Here is a 23,496-nt window from a genome sequence, read left to right as displayed (position 1 = left end):
TGGATCACGTGTCACTTTAAGCAATGCCACTTTAATAATGTTTACATATTTTACATTACTCATCTCATATGTATATACTGTATCTTATACCATCTATTGCATCTTGCCTATGCCGCTCGGCCATCGCTCATTCGTATATTTATATGTACATATTCTTATTCCATCCCTTTAGATTATTATTTTTTTTACCCCTTTTTCCCCCCAATTTCGTGGTATCCAATTGGTAGTTACAGTCTTGTCCCATCGCTGCAGCTCCTGTACGGACTCGGGAGAGGCGAAGGTCAAGAGCCGCGTGTCCTCCATAACACAACCCAACCAAGCCACACTGCTTCTTGACACAATGCCCACTTAACCCGGAAGCCAGCCGCACCAATGTGTCGGAGGAAACACCTTACACCTGGCGACCGTGTCAGCATGCACTGCGCCCGGTCCGCCACAGGAGTCGCTAGTGCGCGATGGGACAAGGACATCCCTGCCGACCAAACACTTCCCTAACCTGGAAGACGCTGGGCCAATTGTGCGCCGCCCCATGCGTCTGCCGGTTGGGGCCGGTTGCGACAGAGCCTTGACTTGAACCTAGAATCTCTAGTGGCACAGCTAGCAATGCGATGCAGTGCCTTAGACCAGTGCGGCACTCGGGAGGCCCCATCCCTTTAGATTTGTGTGTATTAGGTAGTTGTTGGGGAATTATTAGATTACTTTTTAGATATTACTGCACTGTCGGAACTAGAAGCACAAGCAATTCGCTACACTCGCATTAACATCTGCTAACCATGTGTATGTGACCAATAACATTTGATTTGAACTTCCTTTGAACCCCTTTCGGTTTTGTTTTGGTTGTCAAAGTGATTTTCTTTGTTAGTTCCCTTTGTTGTGATTGACATTTGAAGTTTGTCTTGTGGGACCATCACATTGCTATCTAATCAACACAACATTGACATTATCCCATCCCTGGTTAGCCACTATCGTCTTCAAAAGCCAAACCTAACACAGTATCTGACAATGAATTTCCAGCATTATGTCTGTCTGTGTCGTGCGTGCGTTGGTCTATCACTCAGTGTGTAGCCAGTTGATGTGGTAACCATCGTGTGGGTTGACAGAAATACTTTCCCTAAAACCTTCTCAATTAAATGTTACCTGCAAAGTAGGCTTACCTGGCAGAAGTACACTACATGACCAAAAGTATGTGGACACCTTCTCGCCGAAAATCTCATTCCAAAATCATCGGCATTAATATGGAGTTGGTCCCTCCTTGGCTGCTATAACGTCCTCCACTCTTCTGGGAAGGCTTTCCACTAGATGTTGGGACTTGCTTCCATGCCACAAGCATTAGTGAGGTCAGGCACACAGTCGGCGCTTCAATTCATCCCAAAGGTGTTCGATGGGGTTGAGGTCAGGGCTCTGTGCAGGCCAGTCAAGTTCTTCCACAACGATCTTGACAAACCATTTCTGTATGGAGCTCGCTTTGTGCGCTTGGGCATTGTCATGCTGAAACAGGAAAGGGCCTTCCCCAAACTGTTGCCACAAAGTTGGAAGCACAGAATCTTCTACAACGTCATTGTATGCTGTAGCATTACGATTTCCAATCACTGGAACTAAGGGGCCCGAACCATAAACTCAGAACATCCAATTTTGTTATTTCTCTATGAACCAAAGTAATTTTAAGAATGAAAAACCAGGACATTTTTAACTGAACATAATTTGGGAAAATATAAAACGTTATTGGGGGGGAATTGCAGATTTTATAGGGCCCCCGTTAGTTGTTTATTAACCATTATTTTATCAGGTATATTGACAGAAAACAGTGAGCTACTTTCGCTTGTACACTAAGGACCTGGTGAAGAGTTGCAGAGGAGAGAAAAGAAGAATGTTCCTATTTGAAAGCTAGAAAGAATGTATAGCTTGAGACATGTTTCATTTAAAGTAGCTCTCATGCTAGAAAAAGTTGGAGAGCCCTGCTCAATGAAGTATGAGTTATTGCTTACTGCCTGTGCAAGCTTAGGATACAGGCGGCGTATCACTGGGTATCACAGCCAACAGACACTGTGCCCTGGCAGTCTCCCGGTGCTGTCCCAAGCTGACCTGTTCTAACTTTACATCCTGTCTGTTTGGATAGCTGAGATCAGCTCTGGGCCTCCCAATGATGCTTGGTCCAGAAATTAAAGTGGAAATTGGTATGTGATTGTGCTGTTGGCTGGAATAGGTGTGTTGACTCGCTGAGAGCCCCAGCACGCGGGTGAGATGGCCATCTGGGAGGAGATACCATCCATGCCCCCCTCCTGTGCGATCATCATCCACCACCCGATCCAATCTCCTAAACACATATTAGCCACACACACCTCAAACCACTAACATGAGCACATTCCACACACTCCCCAAAAGACATGCCCCCATACCACTGCACAGCATGACACATACACATAGTACACACACACACAGTACACACCAAACAACAAACCCTTCAACATCATTCACTTCAAGAAATATGTGATCCGAAGCAGCAATGGCTTGTTGACTGTTTGACCTTTTAGTTTGTTTGTTTTGTGCTTTTGTCTGTCTCGTGCTGTCTCGTCTGTCTCGTGCTGTCTCGTGCTGTCTCGTCTGTCTCGTGCTGTCTCGTCTGTCTCGTGCTGTCTCGTCTGTCTCGTGCTGTCTCGTGCTGTCTCGTCTGTCTCATGCTGTCTCGTCTGTCTCATGCTGTCTCGTCTGTCTCATGCTGTCTCGTCTGTCTCATGCTGTCTGTCTGTCTCGCCTGTCTCATGCTGTCTGTCTCGTCTGTCTCATGCTGTCTGTCTCATCTATCTCATGCTGTCTGTCTCATCTCTCGTGCTGTCTGTCTCGTCTCTCGTGCTGTCAGTCTCGTCTGTCTCATGCTGTCTGTCTTGTCTGTCGTGCTGTCTCATTTGTCTCATGCTGTCTGTCTGTCTCGTCTGTCTGTCTCATGCTGTCTGTCTCATCTATCTCATGCTGTCTGTCTCGTCTCTCGTGCTGTCTGTCTCGTGCTGTCTGTCTCGTGCTGTCTGTCTCGTCTCTCGTGCTGTCTCGTCTGTCTCATGCTGTCTCGTCTGTCTCATGCTGTCTGTCTCATCTATCTCATGCTGTCTGTCTCATCTCTCGTGCTGTCTGTCTCGTCTCTCGTGCTGTCAGTCTCGTCTGTCTCATGCTGTCTGTCTTGTCTGTCGTGCTGTCTCATTTGTCTCATGCTGTCTGTCTGTCTCGTCTGTCTGTCTCATGCTGTCTGTCTCATCTATCTCATGCTGTCTGTCTCGTCTCTCGTGCTGTCTGTCTCGTGCTGTCTGTCTCGTGCTGTCTGTCTCGTCTCTCGTGCTGTCTCGTCTGTCTCATGCTGTCTCGTCTGTCTCATGCTGTCTCGTCTGTCTCATGCTGTCTGTCTGTCTTGTCTGTCTCATGCTGTCTGTCTTGTCTGTCTCATGCTGTCTGTCTCGTCTATCTCATGCTGTCTGTCTCATCTCTCGTGCTGTCTGTCTCGTCTGTCTCGTTCTGTCTGTCTCGTCTCTCGTGCTGTCTCGTCTCTCGTGCTGTCTCGTCTCTCGTGCTGTCTCGTCTCTCGTGCTGTCTCGTCTGTCTCGTTTGTCTCATGCTGTCTGTCTGTCTCGTCTGTCTGTCTCGTGCTGTCTGTCTCGTGCTGTCTGTCTCGTCTCTCGTGCTGTCTCGTCTGTCTCGTTTGTCTCATGCTGTCTGTCTCGTGCTGTCTGTCTCGTCTGTCTGTCTCGTCTGTCTGTCTCGTCTATCTCATGCTGTCTGTCTCGTCTCTCGTGCTGTCTGTCTTGTGCTGTCTGTCTCGTGCTGTCTGTCTCGTGCTGTCTGTCTGGTCTCTCATGCTGTCTGTCTCATCCTGTCTGTTTCCTGCTGTCTCATGCTGTCGCATGCTGTCTGTTTTCATGCTGTCTCGTCTGTCTCATTCTGATTGATCCTATGTGTTCTACAGCTACTCTTCCAGGAGACCAACCCAGGGGTGCGCTATGAGTACACCATCCATAGAGAGACTCTTCTGGACTCAGACAATGATATCCCTATCCCCGGTTTCTTCTGGAAGTATGGCTCATGGACTGAGTGCAGTGCCACCTGCGGGACAGGTAAGACACCAATAATGGTGGTTGGCTACAATGGATGTTTACCCAGAGATGTAGTTCATTATATCCTACTGCCTACTGTTTACAACACATCCAGGTTATCATGCATGAGTGGCTTTGCTTAGTCTCTTATGGGTCATGTTACAATGTACTACTTCACTAGATAATTAAAACCTTTACAACAGTTTTGAACTTTGAACTTACTAAAAGGACATTTTTAAAGACCCAGGTGTGAATCCAACTTTGGTCTTGATTTCTTTATAACGTATATTAGAGGTTAATTGTTGTTTATTACTCTTTTAGTTTGAGTCATAACCAAGAACATTACTATTTTAGTGTGAGTCACAACCAACAACATTAAAAGGAATTGCCAATGGCATGGAATCCCTGAGTGGAGGGTAGTGAAGGATGCCAACAGCATGGAATCCCTGAGTGGAGGGTAGTGAAGGATGCCAACAGCATGGAATCCCTGAGTGGAGGGTAGTGAAGGATGCCAACAGCGTGGAATCCCTGAGTGGAGGGTAGTGAAGGATGCCAACGGCGTGGAATCCCTGAGTGGAGGGTAGTGAAGGATGCCAACGGCATGGAATCCCCGAGTGGAGGGTAGTGAAGGATGCCAACGGCATGGAATCCCTGAGTGGAGGGTAGTGAAGGATGCCAACGGCATGGAATCCCTGAGTGGAGGGTAGTGAAGGATGCCAAGAGTATGGAATCGGTGAGTGGAGGGTAGTGAAGGATGCCAACAGCATGGAATCGGTGAGTGGAGGGTAGTTGAAGGATGCCAACGGCATGGAATCCCTGAGTGGAGGGTAGTGAAGGATGCCAACAGCATGGAATCCCTGAGTGGAGGGTAGTTGAAGGATGCCAACAGCATGGAATCAGGGAGTGGAGGGTAGTGAAGGATGCCAACAGCATGGAATTCCTGAGTGGAGGGTAGTTGAAAGATGCCAACGGCATGGAATCCCTGAGTGGAGGGTAGTGAAGAATGCCAACAGCATGGAATCCCTGAGTGGAGGGTAGTTGAAGGATGCCAACGGCATGGAATCCCTGAGTGGAGGGTAGTGAAGGATGCCAACAGCATGGAATCCCTGAGTGGAGGGTAGTTGAAGGATGCCAACAGCATGGAATCGGTAAGTGGAGGGTAGTGAAGGATGCCAACAGCATGGAATCCCTGAGTGGAGGGTAGTGAAGGATGCCAACGGCATGGAATCCCTGAGTGGAGGGTAGTGAAGGATGCCAACGGCATGGAATCCCTGAGTGGAGGGTAGTGAAGGATGCCAACGGCATGGAATCCCTGAGTGGAGGGTAGTTGAAGGATGCCAACAGCATGGAATCCCTGAGTGGAGGGTAGTGAAGAATGCCAACAGCATGGAATCCCTGAGTGGAGGGTAGTGAAGGATGCCAACAGCATGGAATCCCTGAGTGGAGGGTAGTTGAAGGATGCCAACAGCATGGAATCCCTGAGTGGAGGGTAGTGAAGGATGCCAACAGCATGGAATCCCTGAGTGGAGGGTAGTTGAAGGATGCCAACAGCATGGAATCCCTGAGTGGAGGGTAGTGAAGGATGCCAACAGCATGGAATTCCTGAGTGGAGGGTAGTGAAGGATGCCAACATCATGGAATCCCTGAGTGGAGGGTAGTGACGGATGCCAACGGCATGGAATCCCTGAGTGGAGGGTAGTGAAGGATGCCAACGGCATGGAATCCCTGAGTGGAGGGTAGTGAAGGATGCCAACAGCGTGGAATCCCTGAGTGGAGGGTAGTTGAAGGATGCCAACGGCATGGAATCCCTCAGTGGAGGATAGTGAAGGATGCCAAGAGTATGGAATCCCTGAGTTAAGGATAGTGAAGGATGCCAACGGCATGGAATTCCTGAGTGGAGGGTAGTGAAGGATGCCAACAGCATGGAATCCCTGAGTGGAGGGTAGTGAAGGATGCCAAGAGTATGGAATCGGTGAGTGGAGGGTAGTGAAGGATGCCAACAGCATGGAATCCCTGAGTGGAGGGTAGTGAAGGATGCCAACAGCATGAAATCCCTGAGTGGAGGGTAGTGAAGGATGCCAAGAGTATGGAATCCCTGAGTGAAGGATGCCAACAGCATTGATTCCCTCAGTGGAGGATAGTGAAGGATGCCAAGAGTATGGAATCCCTGAGTTAAGGATAGTGAAGGATGCCAACGGCATGGAATCCCTGAGTGGAGGGTAGTGAAGGATGCCAACAGCATGGAATCCCTGAGTGGAGGGTAGTGAAGGATGCCAACGGCATGGAATCCCTGAGTGGAGGGTAGTGAAGGATGCCAACAGCATGGAATCCCTGAGTGGAGGGTAGTGAAGGATGCCAACGGCATGGAATCCCTGAGTGGAGGGTAGTGAAGGATGCCAACAGCATGGAATCCCTGAGTGGAGGGTAGTGAAGGATGCCAACGGCATGGAATCCCTGAGTGGAGGGTAGTGAAGGATGCCAACAGCATGGAATCCCTGAGTGGAGGGTAGTGAAGGATGCCAACGGCATGGAATCCCTGAGTGGAGGGTAGTGAAGGATGCCAACAGCATGGAATCCCTGAGTGGAGGGTAGTGAAGGATGCCAAGAGTATGGAATCCCTGAGTTAAGGATAGTGAAGGATGCCAACGGCATGGAATTCCTGAGTGGAGGGTAGTGAAGGATGCCAACAGCATGGAATCCCTGAGTGAAGGATGCCAACAGCATTGATTCCCTCAGTGGAGGATAGTGAAGGATGCCAAGAGTATGGAATTCCTGAGTTAAGGATAGTGAAGGATGCCAACGGCATGGAATCCCTGAGTGGAGGGTAGTGAAGGATGCCAAGAGTATGGAATCCCTGAGTGGAGGGTAGTGAAGGATGCCAACAGCATGGAATCCCTGAGTGGAGGGTAGTGAAGGATGCCAACAGCATGGAATCCCTGAGTGGAGGATAATGAAGGATGCCAAGAGTATGGAATCCCTGAGTGAAGGATGCCAACAGCATGGAATCCCTGAGTGGAGGGTAGTGAAGGATGCCAACAGCATGGAATCCCTGAGTGGAGGGTAGTGAAGGATGCCAACATCATGGAATCCCTGAGTGGAGGGTAGTGACGGATGCCAACGGCATGGAATCCCTGAGTGGAGGGTAGTGAAGGATGCCAACGGCATGGAATCCCTGAGTGGAGGGTAGTGAAGGATGCCAACAGCGTGGAATCCCTGAGTGGAGGGTAGTTGAAGGATGCCAACGGCATGGAATCCCTCAGTGGAGGATAGTGAAGGATGCCAAGAGTATGGAATCCCTGAGTTAAGGATAGTGAAGGATGCCAACGGCATGGAATTCCTGAGTGGAGGGTAGTGAAGGATGCCAACAGCATGGAATCCCTGAGTGGAGGGTAGTGAAGGATGCCAAGAGTATGGAATCGGTGAGTGGAGGGTAGTGAAGGATGCCAACAGCATGGAATCCCTGAGTGGAGGGTAGTGAAGGATGCCAACAGCATGAAATCCCTGAGTGGAGGGTAGTGAAGGATGCCAAGAGTATGGAATCCCTGAGTGAAGGATGCCAACAGCATTGATTCCCTCAGTGGAGGATAGTGAAGGATGCCAAGAGTATGGAATCCCTGAGTTAAGGATAGTGAAGGATGCCAACGGCATGGAATCCCTGAGTGGAGGGTAGTGAAGGATGCCAACAGCATGGAATCCCTGAGTGGAGGGTAGTGAAGGATGCCAACGGCATGGAATCCCTGAGTGGAGGGTAGTGAAGGATGCCAACAGCATGGAATCCCTGAGTGGAGGGTAGTGAAGGATGCCAACGGCATGGAATCCCTGAGTGGAGGGTAGTGAAGGATGCCAACAGCATGGAATCCCTGAGTGGAGGGTAGTGAAGGATGCCAACGGCATGGAATCCCTGAGTGGAGGGTAGTGAAGGATGCCAACAGCATGGAATCCCTGAGTGGAGGGTAGTGAAGGATGCCAACGGCATGGAATCCCTGAGTGGAGGGTAGTGAAGGATGCCAACAGCATGGAATCCCTGAGTGGAGGGTAGTGAAGGATGCCAAGAGTATGGAATCCCTGAGTTAAGGATAGTGAAGGATGCCAACGGCATGGAATTCCTGAGTGGAGGGTAGTGAAGGATGCCAACAGCATGGAATCCCTGAGTGAAGGATGCCAACAGCATTGATTCCCTCAGTGGAGGATAGTGAAGGATGCCAAGAGTATGGAATTCCTGAGTTAAGGATAGTGAAGGATGCCAACGGCATGGAATCCCTGAGTGGAGGGTAGTGAAGGATGCCAAGAGTATGGAATCCCTGAGTGGAGGGTAGTGAAGGATGCCAACAGCATGGAATCCCTGAGTGGAGGGTAGTGAAGGATGCCAACAGCATGGAATCCCTGAGTGGAGGATAATGAAGGATGCCAAGAGTATGGAATCCCTGAGTGAAGGATGCCAACAGCATGGAATCCCTGAGTGGAGGGTAGTGAAGGATGCCAACAGCATGGAATCCCTGAGTGGAGGGTAGTGAAGGATGCCAACGGCATGGAATTCCTGAGTGGAGGGTAGTGAAGGATGCCAAGAGTATGGAATCCCTGAGTGAAGGATGCCAACAGCATGGAATCCCTGAGTGGAGGGTAGTGAAGGATGCCAACAGCATGGAATCGGTGAGTGGAGGGTAGTTGAAGGATGCCAACAGCATGGAATCGGTGAGTGGAGGGTAGTGAAGGATGCCAACAGCATGGAATCCCTGAGTGGAGGGTAGTGAAGGATGCCAACAGCATGGAATCCCTGAGTGGAGGGTATTTCTAATACAAGGCCTTGTTGAATTTTGTGCCTGATTATCGTTGAGCATGATTCACTCATCACCCTCTGAAGGAAACATTGAGCCCACATGAACCCCTCAAAGATGCAACATAGTCATACTCAGAGGAAAACATTTCCAGCTAATTATTCTGATTTGAGAGTAATTCAACACTGTCTTCCTTAATGGTAAGTTTGAAGTTTAAAAGGATAATTTTGAACGTGTATAAGAGAGCTTTTACCAGGTATTCAAGAATTCCTTACAATGCTTACTGTAGCAGTGAATTTCCACAGGCTATGAGAAAAACGTCTTTCTACCTCAAAGAAGCAAGTCTCAAATGGGGTAATTTCGATCCACACAGTAACAACGAGCTTCAATCACTTGACAGAACGTGAAAATCACTGCCACTCTTTTTTATGTTATTCTACTGTATTCATTGAACCATCCAGTCATCTTGTTCCATCTACTTTTACAGGAAATACTTTGACAGTTTCTTACATTTAACTAGTCCCTGTGGAACGCATATTTAAAACTTGAAATTGTATAGAATTTTTTGCATATGCAATGATCGACAGCAAAAAACCCTCATTATGTTATTAAAGTTTTCTGAATAATATTACCTGCGTTTTTTTACTTAAACTGGCTTAAGGGTCATGGTTTGATGCAGTTACACATAATTCCATAGTGCAAGGAAAATTGGGTGGAAATGCTTGTCCAGATTGCATTTTATATCATGTCAAAGTTTTCAAAAAGTCTTTGATCTTTTTCTGTGACGTGCTCCTGTATACCTCTATGCGTATTTCTCTTGTGTCTCTAACCTTCTTCAGTTGAACAAGAAAGCAACCACATGATAATCGATTACAAATGGTTTGGATGAGTAAAGAATCTTATTGTACAGACTATTCTTACGCTAATGATTTGCTATTCAGTAGTTATAAAGTGTCTTCTGGGTTGCAAATCCTGCTGGCCAGAATCAATTATTAATCAGGACAGAATTAATTATTAACTTGTCATTAAAGTCAACCAAAAGGTACTTGAATGTGCTCTCACCGAAATTCTGCAAAGGATGAAACGTTTTTAATCAAGTTGCCCTCATCTGGAATATGATTCTCAAGGATCAAAGGCTGTGTAGTAATTCAGTAATTACATTGACTGTACTGCCTTAAAAAATACCCTCTCAAATGGAGTGGAAAACTGATTTGCTGCAAGGATTCTATGATTTATGAGAAGTAACCTCTGCATTGCTTATCCCTTTACACTCCTGGGAATTGGCCTGTATGGATAGGGCTACATTGAAATGTTCCTTACAGAAGAAATATGGAACGCATAACCATGGTAACAATGAAAAGGGAACAGTTTGGCATTTATGGGAACATTATTAGACTAAAGGTGAGGACACAACAGTTCACCTAACACAAGACTGAATTCAAACCTTACACTGTTGATTTGATGTGAGTTTTACATTAACTGTACTTTTCCGCCGTATTTGTTCAAAACTAAATCTGAAAATGCTCTGGATACATTCAGTAACATAAGAATATTCTTGGAGAATTTGGGGAAGGTGCAACATAAAACAAAATAATGACAGGAGTTTGAGTGAGAAGTCTAACTGGCGTCTCGAAGTGGCCCCAAACCTCTCCAAAGTGTGCTCAGTTCCTAAGTCATTTCAACACACTTTTATGACTCAGTCCTCAACTATGAGGTGCTATTTGAGCTCTCCTAGCTGTGTCAATGAGGAATTAGAACACCCAAACACGGTCCATTATAAATCTTAAGCTGGGTCAGGTGGGCATCATTTGAAAGTTTCTATTGCCAACATGACTAGCTAAGTTATAAAATATGATCTTACGGTATTAGGCTTTCACAAGGCAATTCAGAGAGGCAGATGGTCATTTTGGTGCACATAGAATGGAGTCATGAGTGCATTCAGATGCGTGATCCGTGGAACATTTTCTTTACAATACAACAAACAGGCTCGTTCTGTTCAGGGCAACCCAGGGTATAATGCCATATCATCTTGTAACTGTACATCAAACATAGTGATCATAAATGTTAACACTATATATATATATATATATATATATATATATATATATATATATTACATTAGTTTTATGATATGTAAAGTGCACATTTGGAGTCGGAGGTGTTTGGCTTGCTTGTATTTCATTATGATTCTCAACTTTCAAAATACATTGAGTCATCTTCATTTACAGCATTTCCCTCACTCAGACAACAACGACAAACAAAAAAACATAGAGCTGTGAAGCGGAGAGCCTGAGCTCTGATGTCATGTATAGCATGTTACTGTACAGCCACTGAGTTCTAATTTCAGTACTTATTGGTGTCCAAATCTGCCATTTTCAAACCATGTAAAGGGATACTTTTGGCCTTTCCAAAGGGAGAAAGTTAATTGCCCATTTCGTCCAAGACAAGTCTGCTAATGTGTAACTGGCACTTTCAAAGGTGACATGTAGAAACGCAGTCTGACTTTCAGATTGGATACGTATTGAGTTAATTAGAATGAAGGGTAAATGGTTTGCAACCAAGTCCCAAATGGTTTTAGCCAAACGCCAGAGCACTCAAGGGGAACTAAAGCAAAAGGCAACTTTGTGGGCTGATACTTCTTTGGTTACCCAAGAGTGCCTCTAGGACTAAGGCCATCTGTCTGCATCATGGCTGGCTGACTCACTGAAATAGGTTTTGGGAGAAGTTTCCCAAACTTTCTCTTCCTTTCTTTCTGCCACCTATCTGACAGCGGTGTCCTGACAGCGGTGTCCTGACAGCGGTGTTCTGAAGTTAAGAGGGCATTGCAATGGAGAGAGTGGCAGCTTAATCGTCAGGAGAGCAGAGGGCAGAGGGCGATGACCAGACTCCACAAACATCCACAGCTTTTGACTGTTCTGCCGATTTAATTATGTCACTGAATATTGACTATTCAATCAATATTCTGAATGGCAGTGGATATTCAGCCGGCAGATCCAAAGGTTAACGCTGCAATATGTAACTTTTTGGGCCACCGGATAAAATTGATATAGAATGGGAGTTATATATATCTGTCTTTTTTTTCCTTCATTTTCTTCTTTTTATTTTACTTATTTTTTTCTCCCCAATTTCATGGCATCCAATTGGTAGTAGTTAGTCTTGTCTCATCGCTGCAACTCCCATACGGACTCAGGAGAGGCGAAGGTCGAGAGGCAATGTGTCCTCCGAAACACAACCCAACCCAGCCGCACTGCTTCTTGACACAACGCACATCCAACCCAGAAGCCAGCCACACCAATGTTTCGGAGGAAACACTGTACCCCTGGCGACCTGGTCAGCATGCACTGCACCCAGCCCGCCACAGGAGTCTCTAGTGCGCGATGAGACAAGGATATCCCTGCCGGCCAAACCCTCCCTAACGACGCTGGACCAATTGTGCATCGCCCCATGGACCTTCCGGTCGCAGCCGGCTGCGACAGAGCCTGGGCTCGAACCCAGAATCTCTGGTGGCACAGCTAGCACTGCAATGCAGTGCCTTAGACCACTGCGCCACCCGGGAGGCCCGATTTGTCATTCTCATTGGAAGCAAGTCTGAGAAGCGGTAGAAATGTTCTTTATGTGCTATTTCTATGCTTCTTGTGTCTTTTACTTTCAGTTTTGTACATAAGCTGAAAATACAATATTTTTGGTTATGGAAAATATATTTCACAGCGGTTTAGATGGTACAATGATTCTCTACACTATACTTGCTTGTTTTGTCACAGAAACTGAAATTAGGTGAACTATTACAATTTTAGCAACTAGGAAAGGGCAGAGGGATTTCTGCATAGTGCATCTTTTGGTTTAGGTTAAGAGTTATGGGTGAGGTTAAGATGATACATTTAAAGGGTAAGCAAGCCGCCGTCTGGAACCATTCAATGTCGTGCGTGTGTGTAGTGCATTCAGAAAGTATTCAGGCCCCTTGACTTTTTCCATGTTTTGTTACATTACACCCTTATTCTAAAATTGATTAAATATTTTTTTCCCTCATCAAACTACACACAATACCCCATAATGACAATGTGAAAAGCACATTTAATGAAATAAAAAAACGGAAATACCTTATTTACGTACGTTTTCAGACCCTTTGCTATGAGACTTGAAATTGAGCTCTGGTGAATCCTGTTTCCATTGATCATCCTTGAGATGTTTTTACAACTTGATTGGAGTCCACCTGTGGTAAATTCAATTGATTGGACATAATTTGGCAAGGCACACACCTGTCTATATAAGGTCCCACAGTTGACAGTACATGTCAGAGCAAAAACCAAGCCATGAGGTTGAAGAAATTGTCTGTAGAGCTCCAAGACAGGATTGTGTGGAGGCACAGATCTGGGGAAGGGTACCAAAACATTTCTCCAGCATTGAAGGTCAACAAGAACACAGTGGCCTCCATCATTCTTAAATTGAAGAACTTTGGAACCACCAAGACTCTTCCTAGAGTTGGCCGGTTGGCCAAACTGAGCAATCGGGGGAGAAGGGCCTTGGTCAGGGAGGTGACGAACAACCCGATGGTCACTCTGACAGCGCTCCAGAGTTCCTCTGTGGAGATGGGAGAATCTTCCAGAAGGACAACCATCTCTGCAGCACTCCATCAATCAGGCCTTTATAGTGGAGTGGCCAGACAGAAGCCACTCCTCAGTAAAATGCACGACAGACCACTTGGAGTTTGCTAGAAAGCACCTAAAGGACTCTCAGACCATGAGAAACAAGATTATCTGGTCTGATAAAACCAAGATTGAACTCTGGTCTGAATGCCAAGCGTCACATCTGGAGGAAACCTGGCACCATCCCTACGGTGAAGCATGGTGGTGGCAGCATCATACTGTGGGGATGTTTTTCAGAGGCAGGGACTGGGAGACTAGTCAGGATCGAGGGAAAGATGAACGGAGCAAAGTACAGAGAGATCCTTGATGAAAACCTGCTCCAGAGCACTCAGGACCTTAGACTGGGGTTGAAAGCTCAACTTCTGACAGGACAATGACCCTAAGCACACAGCCAAGACAATGCAGGAGTGGCTTTGGGACAAGTCTCTGAATGTCCTTGAGTGGCCCAGCCAGAGCCGGGACTTGAACCCGATCAAACATCTCTGAAGAGACCTGAAAATAGCTGTGCAGCGATGCTCCCAATCCAGACTGACAGAGCTTGAGAGGATCTGCAGAAAAGAATGGGAGAACTCGCCAAGTACAGGTGTGCCAAGCTTTTAGCGTCATACCCAAGACGACTCAATGCTGTAATCGCTGCCAAAGGTGCTTCAACAAAGTACTAAGTAAAGGGTCTGAATACTTATGCAAATGTGATATTTCCGTTTTTTATTTTTAGAAGTTAGCAAAAATTTGTAAAAACACGTTTTTGCTTTGTCATTATGGGGTATTGTTTGTAGATTGAGGGAGGAAAAACAGTTTAATCCATTTTAGAATAAGGCTGTAATGTAGCAAAATGTGGAAAAATGTGTGTGTGTACACAGTACCAGTCAAAAGTTTGGACACACCTACTCATTCAAGAATCTTTCTTTATTTTTCTACATTGTAGAATAATAGTGAAGACATCAACACTATGAAATAACACATACTGAATCATGTAGTAGGCAAAAAAGTGTTAAACAAATCCAAATATATTTTAGATTCTTCAAAGTAGCCACCCTTTGACAGCTTTGCACACTCTTGGCATTTTCTCAACCAGCTTCAACTGGAATGTTTTTCCAACAGCCTTGAAAGAGTTCCCACATTTTCCTTCACTCTGCGGTCCAACTCAACCCAAACATTCTCAATTGGGTTGAGGTCGGGTGATTGTGGAGGCCAGGTCATCTGATGCAGCACTCCATCACTCTCCGTCTTGGTCAAATAGCCCTTACACAGCCTGGAGGTGTGTTGGGTCATTGTCCTGTTGAAAAACAAATGATAGTCCCACTAAGGGAAAACCAGATGGGATGGCATATCGTTGCAGAATGCTGTGGTAGCCATGCTGGTTAAGTGTGCGTTGAATTCTAAATAAATCACAGACAGTGTTACCAGCAAAGCACCCCCACACCATCACACCTCCGCCTCCATGCTTCACGGTGGGAACCACACATGAGGAGATCATCCCGTTCACCTACACTGCGTCTCACACAGACACGGTGGTTAGATCCAAAAATCTCACATTTGGACCCAACAGACCAATGAAACGATTTCCACCTGTCTAATGTCCATTGCTTGTGTTTATTGGCCCAAGCAAGTTTCTTCTTCTTATTGGTGTCCTTTAGTAGGGGTTTCTTTGCAGCAATTCGACCATGAAGGCCTGATTTCACGCAGTCTCCTCTGAACAGTTGATGTTGAGATGTCTGTTACTTGAACTCTGTGAAGCATTTATTTGGGCTGCAATTTATGAGGCTGGTAACTAATGATGTTATCCTCTGCAGCAGATGTAACGCTGGGTCTTCCTTTACTGTGGCGGTCCTCATGAGAGCCAGTTTCATCACAGTGCTTGATGGTTTTTGCGACTGCACTTGAAGAAACTTTCAAAGTTCTTAAAATGTTCCCGGATTGACTGACCTTCATGTCTTAAAGGAATGATGGACTGTTGTTTCACTTTGCTTATTTGAGCTGTTCTTGCCATAAAATGGACTTGGTATTTTACCAAATAGGACTATCTTCTGTAATCCACCCCTACCTTGTCACAACACAACTGATTGTCTCAAATGCATTAAGAAGGAAAGAAATTCCAAAAATGTACTTTTAACAAGGCAGCTTCATTAAATAGTACCCGCAAAACACCAGTCTCAACGTCAACAGTGAAGAGGCGACTTCGTGATGCTGGCCTTCTAGACAGAGTTCCTCTGTCCAGTGTCTGTGTTCTTTTGCCCATCTTAATCTTTTATTTTTATTGGCCAGTCTGAGATATGGCTTTTTCTTTGCAACTCTGCCTAGAACGCCAGCATCCTGGAGTCGCTTCTACACTGTTGATGTTGAGACTGGTGTTTTGTGGGTACTATTTAATGAAGCTGCCAGTTGAGGACTTGTGAGGCGTCTGTTTCTCAAATTAAACACTCTAATGCACTCTTTCTATTCTGGTTAGAGCCAGGAATAGCCTTCATTTCCCAGAACAAGAATAGACTGACGAGTTTCAGAAGAAAGGTCTTTGTTTCTGGCCATTTTGAGCCTGTAATCGAACCCACAAATGCTGATGCTCCAGATACTCAACTAGTCTAAAGAAGGCTTGCTTCTTTAATCAGGGCAACCGTTTTCAGCTGTGCTAACATAATTGCAAAAGGGTTTTGTAATGATCAATTAGTCTTTTTAAATTATTAACTTGGATAAGCTAACACAGCGTGCCATTGGAACACAGGAGTGAGGGTTGCTGATAATGGGCCTCTGTATGCCTATGTAGATATTCCATTAAAAATCAGCCATTTCCAGCTACAATAGTCATTTACAACATTAACAATGTCAACACTGTATTTCTGATCAATTTGATGTTATTTTAATGGGCAGAAAATGTGCTTTTCTTTCAAAAACAATGACATTTCTTAGTGACCCCAAACTTTTGAATGGTAGTGTATATCCAACATCTGTACTTGGCTTGAGCCTCTGTATATATTCAGTCTCTTCCTGGAAGCTCTCGCAGTTGGCATATTAATGAGTTCCAGTGGGCCTGTCCCATCCACTTACAGTTAACAATCAATGTCTTTTCAGTGTTACAGTATAGTCCTATGCTGCATTATATAAGGGACATGGAAGGCTACATAAAACATTGTATGATATTTTACAGTCAATGGCAGACCACTAAACGAATATGATTCTACTAAGGTTAGGTTATGTTTGATATCCAGCCTCTTGTCATACTGAAGTTGTCTGTCAGCTAAGGCTGGGTATGTGTCCTTTGAGTTATTCAGAGTATCTATGTCCCCGAGTAGAGAAGTCTCAATTAGTCCTTTGCCTGCAACGCAACCAGAGGTCAAAGGGGTTATCTGACCACACTCTTGTGTGCTTGCATTATGCAAATGTTTCAGCGTCAACTGTCCTATCTGTTATGTGTTCGTAGCATTTACTCTCTACCTCAGGATATAGGGCACATTTGCCCTAGCCAGTGACGGGGGAGAGAATGCAATAATGAGAGCATTGCGTAACTGTTTAAAGGGCATTTTTAAAGACAACAGGTGCCCCAAAATATTACTCCCAGACGGCTTCTTGTGAATATGGTTTATTTTGTTATTTGTTTCTTGGGGGTTTTCATCCATAATGCATTGTTTGCTAGCTGATGAATATGTTTATTTTGACATTTAAGTAATTTATCAGACGTTCTTATCCAGAGCGACTTACAGTTGCATTCATCTTAAAAATGCTATGTGGGACAACCACATATCACAGTCATAGTAAGTACATGTTTTCCTCAAAGTGGCAATCAGCAAAGTCAGAGCTACTACGTAAGGGGGGGGGGGGGGGGGGGGGTTAGTTCACATAAAAGCTTTTATTTTATATTTAATTATCTGTGTGGCTATATTTCCAATCTGGCATTGTCAAGACGGATGCACTGTTTATTCTTTTCAATTCGCTGCAATTATTTGTTGAGTAGATACCAAGACTCTTGAGAGAGAGCTGTCATGATCACTCTGAATCAGACCTGACCTATTCTATACTGAACAAAAATATAAACCAAACATGCAACAATGTCAACGATTTTACCCTCTTACAGTTCATATATGGGAATCAGTCAATTGAAATAAATTAAATAGGCCCTAATGTATGGATTTCACATGACTGGGCAGGGGCGCAGCCATGGGTGCACCGGGGAGACATAGGCCCACCCACATGGGAGCCAGGCCCCACCCACTGGGGAGCAAGGCCCAGCCAATCAGAATGAGTTTTTCCCCACAAAAGGGCATTATTACAGACAGAAATACTCCTCAGTTTCATCAGCTGTCCGGGTAGCTGGTCTCAGACAATCCCACAGGTGAAGAAGCCAGATGTGGAGGTCCTGGGCTGGTGTGGTTACATGTGGTCTGCGGTTGTGAGGCCGGTTGGACGTACTGCCAAATTCTCTAAAACGATGTTGGAGGTGGCTTATGGTAGAGAAATTAACATTCAATTTTCTGGCTCCAGCTCTGGTCGACATTCCTGCAGTCAGCATGCCAATTGTACACTCTCTCAACTTGAGACATCTGTGGCACATTTTAGAGTGGCCTTTTATTGTCCCCAGCACAAGGTGCACCTGTGTGATGATCATGCTGTTTAAACAGCTTCTTGATATGCCACATGTGTCAGGTAGATGGATTATCTTGGAGAAATGCTCACTAAAAGGAATGTAAACTAATTTGTGCACAAGATTTGAGAGAAAGACGATTTTTGTGCGTATGGAACACTTTACATGTTGCGTTTTATACTTTGGTTATTGTTTTCAGTGTCTGCTCTGCTTGGTATTTACTCAACCAGCATCTTCCCTGATAAGTGATGATTGCACAGAATGCTAATGTTGTTGACTTTCAGCCTGACTTACCCCATGTGGACTGAGGAAGAGGTTACTTAACTTCCTTGGTACTTTGCATTAGGGCTTAGAAAGAGCAGCATCTTGTAGTCAGGCTATTGAACTTCCGAAAGTCTTCACAGATGTGGGGCATGTAAGTCAGTGTGAAGAAAACAAAACTACTGAAGTGCCCCATTGTTTAGATGTTCTCAGTGTTCATTACTGAGGATCCCCCTTAGCTTGGGGAGAAGTGAACCACATGCTGCTAGTATTCATCTCATCTTTCTCATAGAAAATGAGTTGTTGCCCAGCGTGTCTAGGGCGGTCCCAAAAGGCCCAGTGTTTATATTTGCCAATACCCCAAGTATAAATCTTCATAATCCTACCCTGGAGGAAAGACAAATTGTTCATTATCATTAGTTGTGGCTTATGTAATGTACTGTAGGCTCTCCTGTATATGCTTGTATATGCTGTGTTTAAACTCCTTCAGAGTTTGATCCCAGGTTTAAAAAGGGGCCAAAAAGAGATCCTAAATTACCTCAGTCTGGTTCCCAACTTTTGATTGGTCTAGAGGAGCAGCTAATTACTTATTTGGTATTGACCACAGCATTGCGATTCACTGTCTACCGGGCGTGCAGTCCAGTTTTAGAATTTGGAGATGAGATGACAACTTGGGATTTTGAACGTGTTAAATTCGAATAACTCATGCCAGTTATGGCATCTGTATGCCTCTGAGTGCATGTGTTATTCATTACTATGATTGAAGACTGGCATGATGCGGCTGAATACCCAAAGATAATTACAAATTAGACTTCATGGAACAACCCTTTTTGTTTTGTTCACTCATTTATTAAATCATTTTAAGGTCAAAACCTAAGGATATCTCATGACTGCACGGCCAGGCACGACTCCAACAGCATCATTAAGTTTGCCGATGACACAATAGTGGTAGGCCTGATCACCGACAACGACGCATATAGGGAGGAGGTCAGAGACCTGACCGTATGGTGCAAGTACAACAACCTCTCCCTCAACGTGGTCAAGACAAAGGAGATGATTGTGGACTGCAGGAAAAGGAGGACCGAGCATACCCCCATTCTCATTGATGGGGCTGTAGTGGAGCAGGAGGAGAGCTTCAAGTTCCTTGGCATCCACATCACCAACAATCTAACATGGTCCAAGCACACAAAGACAGTTGTGAAGAGGGCATGACAAAGCCTATTCCCCCTCAGGAGACTGAAAAGATTTGGCATGGGTCCTGAGATCCTCAAAAGGTTCTACAGCTGCAACATCGAGAGCATCCTGACTGGTTGTATCACTGCCTGGTATGGCAACTGCTCGGCCTCCGACAGCATGGCACTACAGAGGGTAGTGTGTACGGCCCAGTACATGACTGGGGCTAAGCTTCCTGCCATCCTGGACCTCTATACCAGGCGATGTCAGAGGAAGGCCCTAAAAATTGTCAAAGACTCCAGCCTTCCTAGTGGTACCGGAGCACCAAGTCTAGGTCCAAGAGGCTTCTAAACAGCTTTTACCCCCAAGCCATAAGACTCCTGAATATCTAATCAAATGGCTTCCCAGACTATTTGCATTGCCCCCCTATTTTACGCTGCTGCTGCTCTCTGTTATTATCTATGCATAGTCACTTTAATAACTCTACCTACGTACATGTATATATTACTTCAATTACCTCGACTAACCGGTGCCCCCGCACATTGACTCTGTACCAGTACCCCCTAAATATAGTCTCTCTTGTTATATTACTGCTGCTCTTTAATTATTAACTTTTTTTTTTATTCCTTAAAACTGAATTGTTGGTTAAGGGCTTGTAAGTAAGTATTTCACTGTAAGGCCTACATCTGTTGTATTCGGCACATGTGACAAATAACATTTGATTTGAATGAGCACATTAGCGGAAAAGCATCCTCTGAATACTTATCAGAATTTCCGTTTGTGATTTCTTTTTCCTATAGTATAATGATGATGACCAATTGTCTACAATGAATCTTCTGCCATGGATGGCAACATGTGGACAATTAGCATCCCATGGTAAAGCATGGGTTTGGAGAGACCATTTAGCAGTATAGATTAATGCAAGATGAGGCCTACCCTGGTAACAAGCTGCACCAAATTCCGATGTGTTGACATCTGCTCAGGCACCATCTTTTTATTCACAAGAGGCCTCCCATATTAAATGAGACGCTTCTGTGATTAATTCAGTTTTAGGCCATTTGAGGTTAGAATTTGAGCACAGATGGTCTTGCTTCTCTATACAGTCTTCAAATTCTATGAACAATCTCGAAGTGACTAAGAGCCTGTCTGTTTAGCGGGTACTCATAGGAGTATTGCAATTTAACTATAAGTGGGTTTTTAAAAAATTGAGCCTTCTGGAGATTGGAGGCTCGATTTGAATTTGTCAAATGCAGGGTATTTTATGTGTGCGTGCTGGCATCATTCTTCTTGCCTGAAGAATGTTAAGTTGTTTCCTTCCATTTCACTACACAGACTAACCTAATTCTTTACTTTATCACCTAGTGCTCAACACACTGCCCCTCTATGCCCTTTTATATAGGAATTTAGATTATAAAAAAGGAACATTACAAAACTAACAAATCGATTTAATTCAACTAATAACGACCCAGCATTCCATGCTGTTTTGCATTATAACAAGGACAAAAAAAAGCAATTCCAACAACTGTAGCTGAATGCCTCTACTCAAGTGTATCTTTGACTAAGTCAATCATTTTTTTGTAAAGAATCGCACCGAACTGTGATGTCATTATCCTGATGCATCTTTGTCCTCTGTTATAACCATGATGGCTTAATGGCTTTCTTCTTTGGAATACTGAGCCGTGGTGAATTCTTGCTATTTCTATGTAGGCGGCTGATGACATGCCTCCTACTGTAGTTGGACTGAAGTCTGCTTGTACACAGTACTCTCTGACTCTCCTCTGGTTTGTGATTGCATTATCCCATATAAACTGATGTGGATAGCAGAGATTACTTTTATGCCAAATGGCCTTTCAAGAGATCATTGCCTTGGAAGGCAGTCTTTGCACCTCGTCGACTTGATGTCCTAGCTTTGCCAAGTGACTTGTGTTCACACAGATTTTTCAGATGAAATATGAACTGAGTATACCAAGCATTAGGAACACCTTCCTAATATTGAGTTGCACCTGCTTTTTCCCACAGAACAGCCTCAATTCAACAAGGTATGGACTCTACAAGGCATTCCACAGGGATGCTGGCCCATGTTGACTCCAATGCTTCCCACAATTGTCAAGTTGGCTGGATGTCTTTTCGGTGGTGGACCATTCTTGATACACACAGGAAACTGTTGAGTGTGAAAAACCCAGCAGCTTTGCAGTTCTTGACACAAACCAGTGCGCCTGGTACCTACTACCATACCCCATTCAATGTCACTTAAATCTTTTGTCTTGCCCATTGACCCTCTGAATGGCACACATACATAATCCATGTCTCAAGGCTTAAAAATCCTTCTTTAACCCGTCACCTCCCCTTCATCTACACTGATTTGAAGTGGATTTAACAACTGACCTCAATAAGGGATCATATCTTTCACCTGGATTCACCTGGTCAGTGTATGTCATGGAAAGAGCAGGTGTTCTTAATGTTTTGTATACTCAGTGTAGATGACATTCTGTCTGGCATAATGTAACCTCGTTTAGACTGGATAAGTAGTTCCCTCTTTCCCCAATTATAGTGGAGTAAATCTGAGATAGAGATTGGCATTGCTCTGTGTTTATCATATCAGAACATGATAGTTTGCTATAGCTGTCACTGAATATTTAATTTCCTATCATAGCAGGGCTCCGTTTACGATATCCTATGCAGTATTCACAAGTTTAAGTACATTACACCTGGTGAGTTCTGGGTATAAAATGACTGGTTCCCACCCTTCAGGTTATTGTTCTGACTTTCCCAGGAAAGCCCAGGGGTTCTATCCCGTTCTATTCAAGCCGTGTAGGAGTGTAGATATACCCCTCTTTTATCAACATACTGCTACGAGCAAAATGATGTGAGCTTCATTCTGCAGAATCCATTATGTGAGGGACCCGTGGTTCACCTAATACATCAGACATGCTCCTGAACATCCCTCTAATCTACGTCTCTGATAGCACAACCCACTGATCCTTCCCACCATCTGGCTTCCCTTTTCCCAGTCTCTTATATGATGTAATTTCCCCCCTACTCCCCCCCTTACCTGTCCTCCTCTCCTCTCCACTCCCTCTATCCCTTTCTACTGGTTCGACAGACCGAATGGTATTCTTTAACCAGAGGACAAGCTGTGCCTCCCCCTCCCTCTCCCAGGGGTTGCTGTGCCTCCCCCTCCCTCTCCCAGGGGTTGCCGTGCCTCCCCCTCCCTCTCCGAGGGGTTGCCGTGCCTCCCCCTCCCTCTCCCAGGGGTTGCCGTGCCTTCCCCTCCCTCTCCCAGGGGTTGCCGTGCCTTCCCCTCCCTCTCCCAGGGGTTGCCGTGCCTTCCCCTCCCTCTCCCAGGGGTTGCTGTGCCTCCCCTTCCCTCTCCCAGGGTTTGCTGTGCCTCCCCCTCCCTCTCCCAGGGGTTGCTGTGCCTCCCCCTCCCTCTCCCAGGGTTTGCCGTGCTTCCCTCTCCCAGGGGTTGCCGTGCCTCCCCCTCCCTCTCCCAAGGGTTGCTGTGCCTCCCCCTCCTTCTCCCAGGGTTTGTCAATCAAGGTGTAAGTCAGCTAGCAGACAAAGCCATCTCACTGGCCAATGCAGGAAGGACCAGCGGAGGTGAGAGATTGGCCCCTGCTCAGATGGGTTGGAAGCCCTGAGGGGGAGTAGAGGCTAATGACGGGGAGAAAGATGAGAGGAACAAATAAATTGGTCTCGCCACCTCAGGGGGTTTCCTTCTTGTCTTGTCCAGCGCTGTCTCACAACCACAACTCTCATCACAGCGGCTCCCTAGATTTGAGGCTTGTTCTGGCTATGAGATGTGACGTGAGGTATGTTGTCTCAGAGAGCTGTGAGTCGAGCAGAAGACGAAGAGGGAAAATAAAGTTTCTGTTCTGCATTCAGACAAGTCCCAGCTTGCTAGACAGAACTTTATGAGAATCATTAGAAATGTGCCTCCAATGGATTTCAGATTTCTTTGTGTTTTAAACTACTGTAAACATTGACTTACAGTA

General features: G+C 45.3%; 1 protein-coding gene across 1 annotated transcript in view; it reads left to right on the top strand.

The window, feature by feature from the left end:
* Window positions 1-23,496, top strand: part of LOC115202536 (A disintegrin and metalloproteinase with thrombospondin motifs 7) — a 172,442-nt gene that overhangs the window by 98,913 nt on the left and 50,033 nt on the right. The window contains exon 16 of the mRNA XM_029766660.1: window positions 3,950-4,097. Coding sequence (XP_029622520.1) covers window positions 3,950-4,097 — 148 coding nt within the window. The remainder of the gene's footprint in view (window positions 1-3,949; window positions 4,098-23,496) is intronic.

This window comes from Salmo trutta, chromosome 12, assembly GCF_901001165.1.
Source record: "Salmo trutta chromosome 12, fSalTru1.1, whole genome shotgun sequence".
Lineage (NCBI taxonomy): Eukaryota > Metazoa > Chordata > Actinopteri > Salmoniformes > Salmonidae > Salmo > Salmo trutta.
Note: the sequence above shows the minus strand (reverse complement) of the source record. Positions and strands in the feature narration are given on the sequence as shown.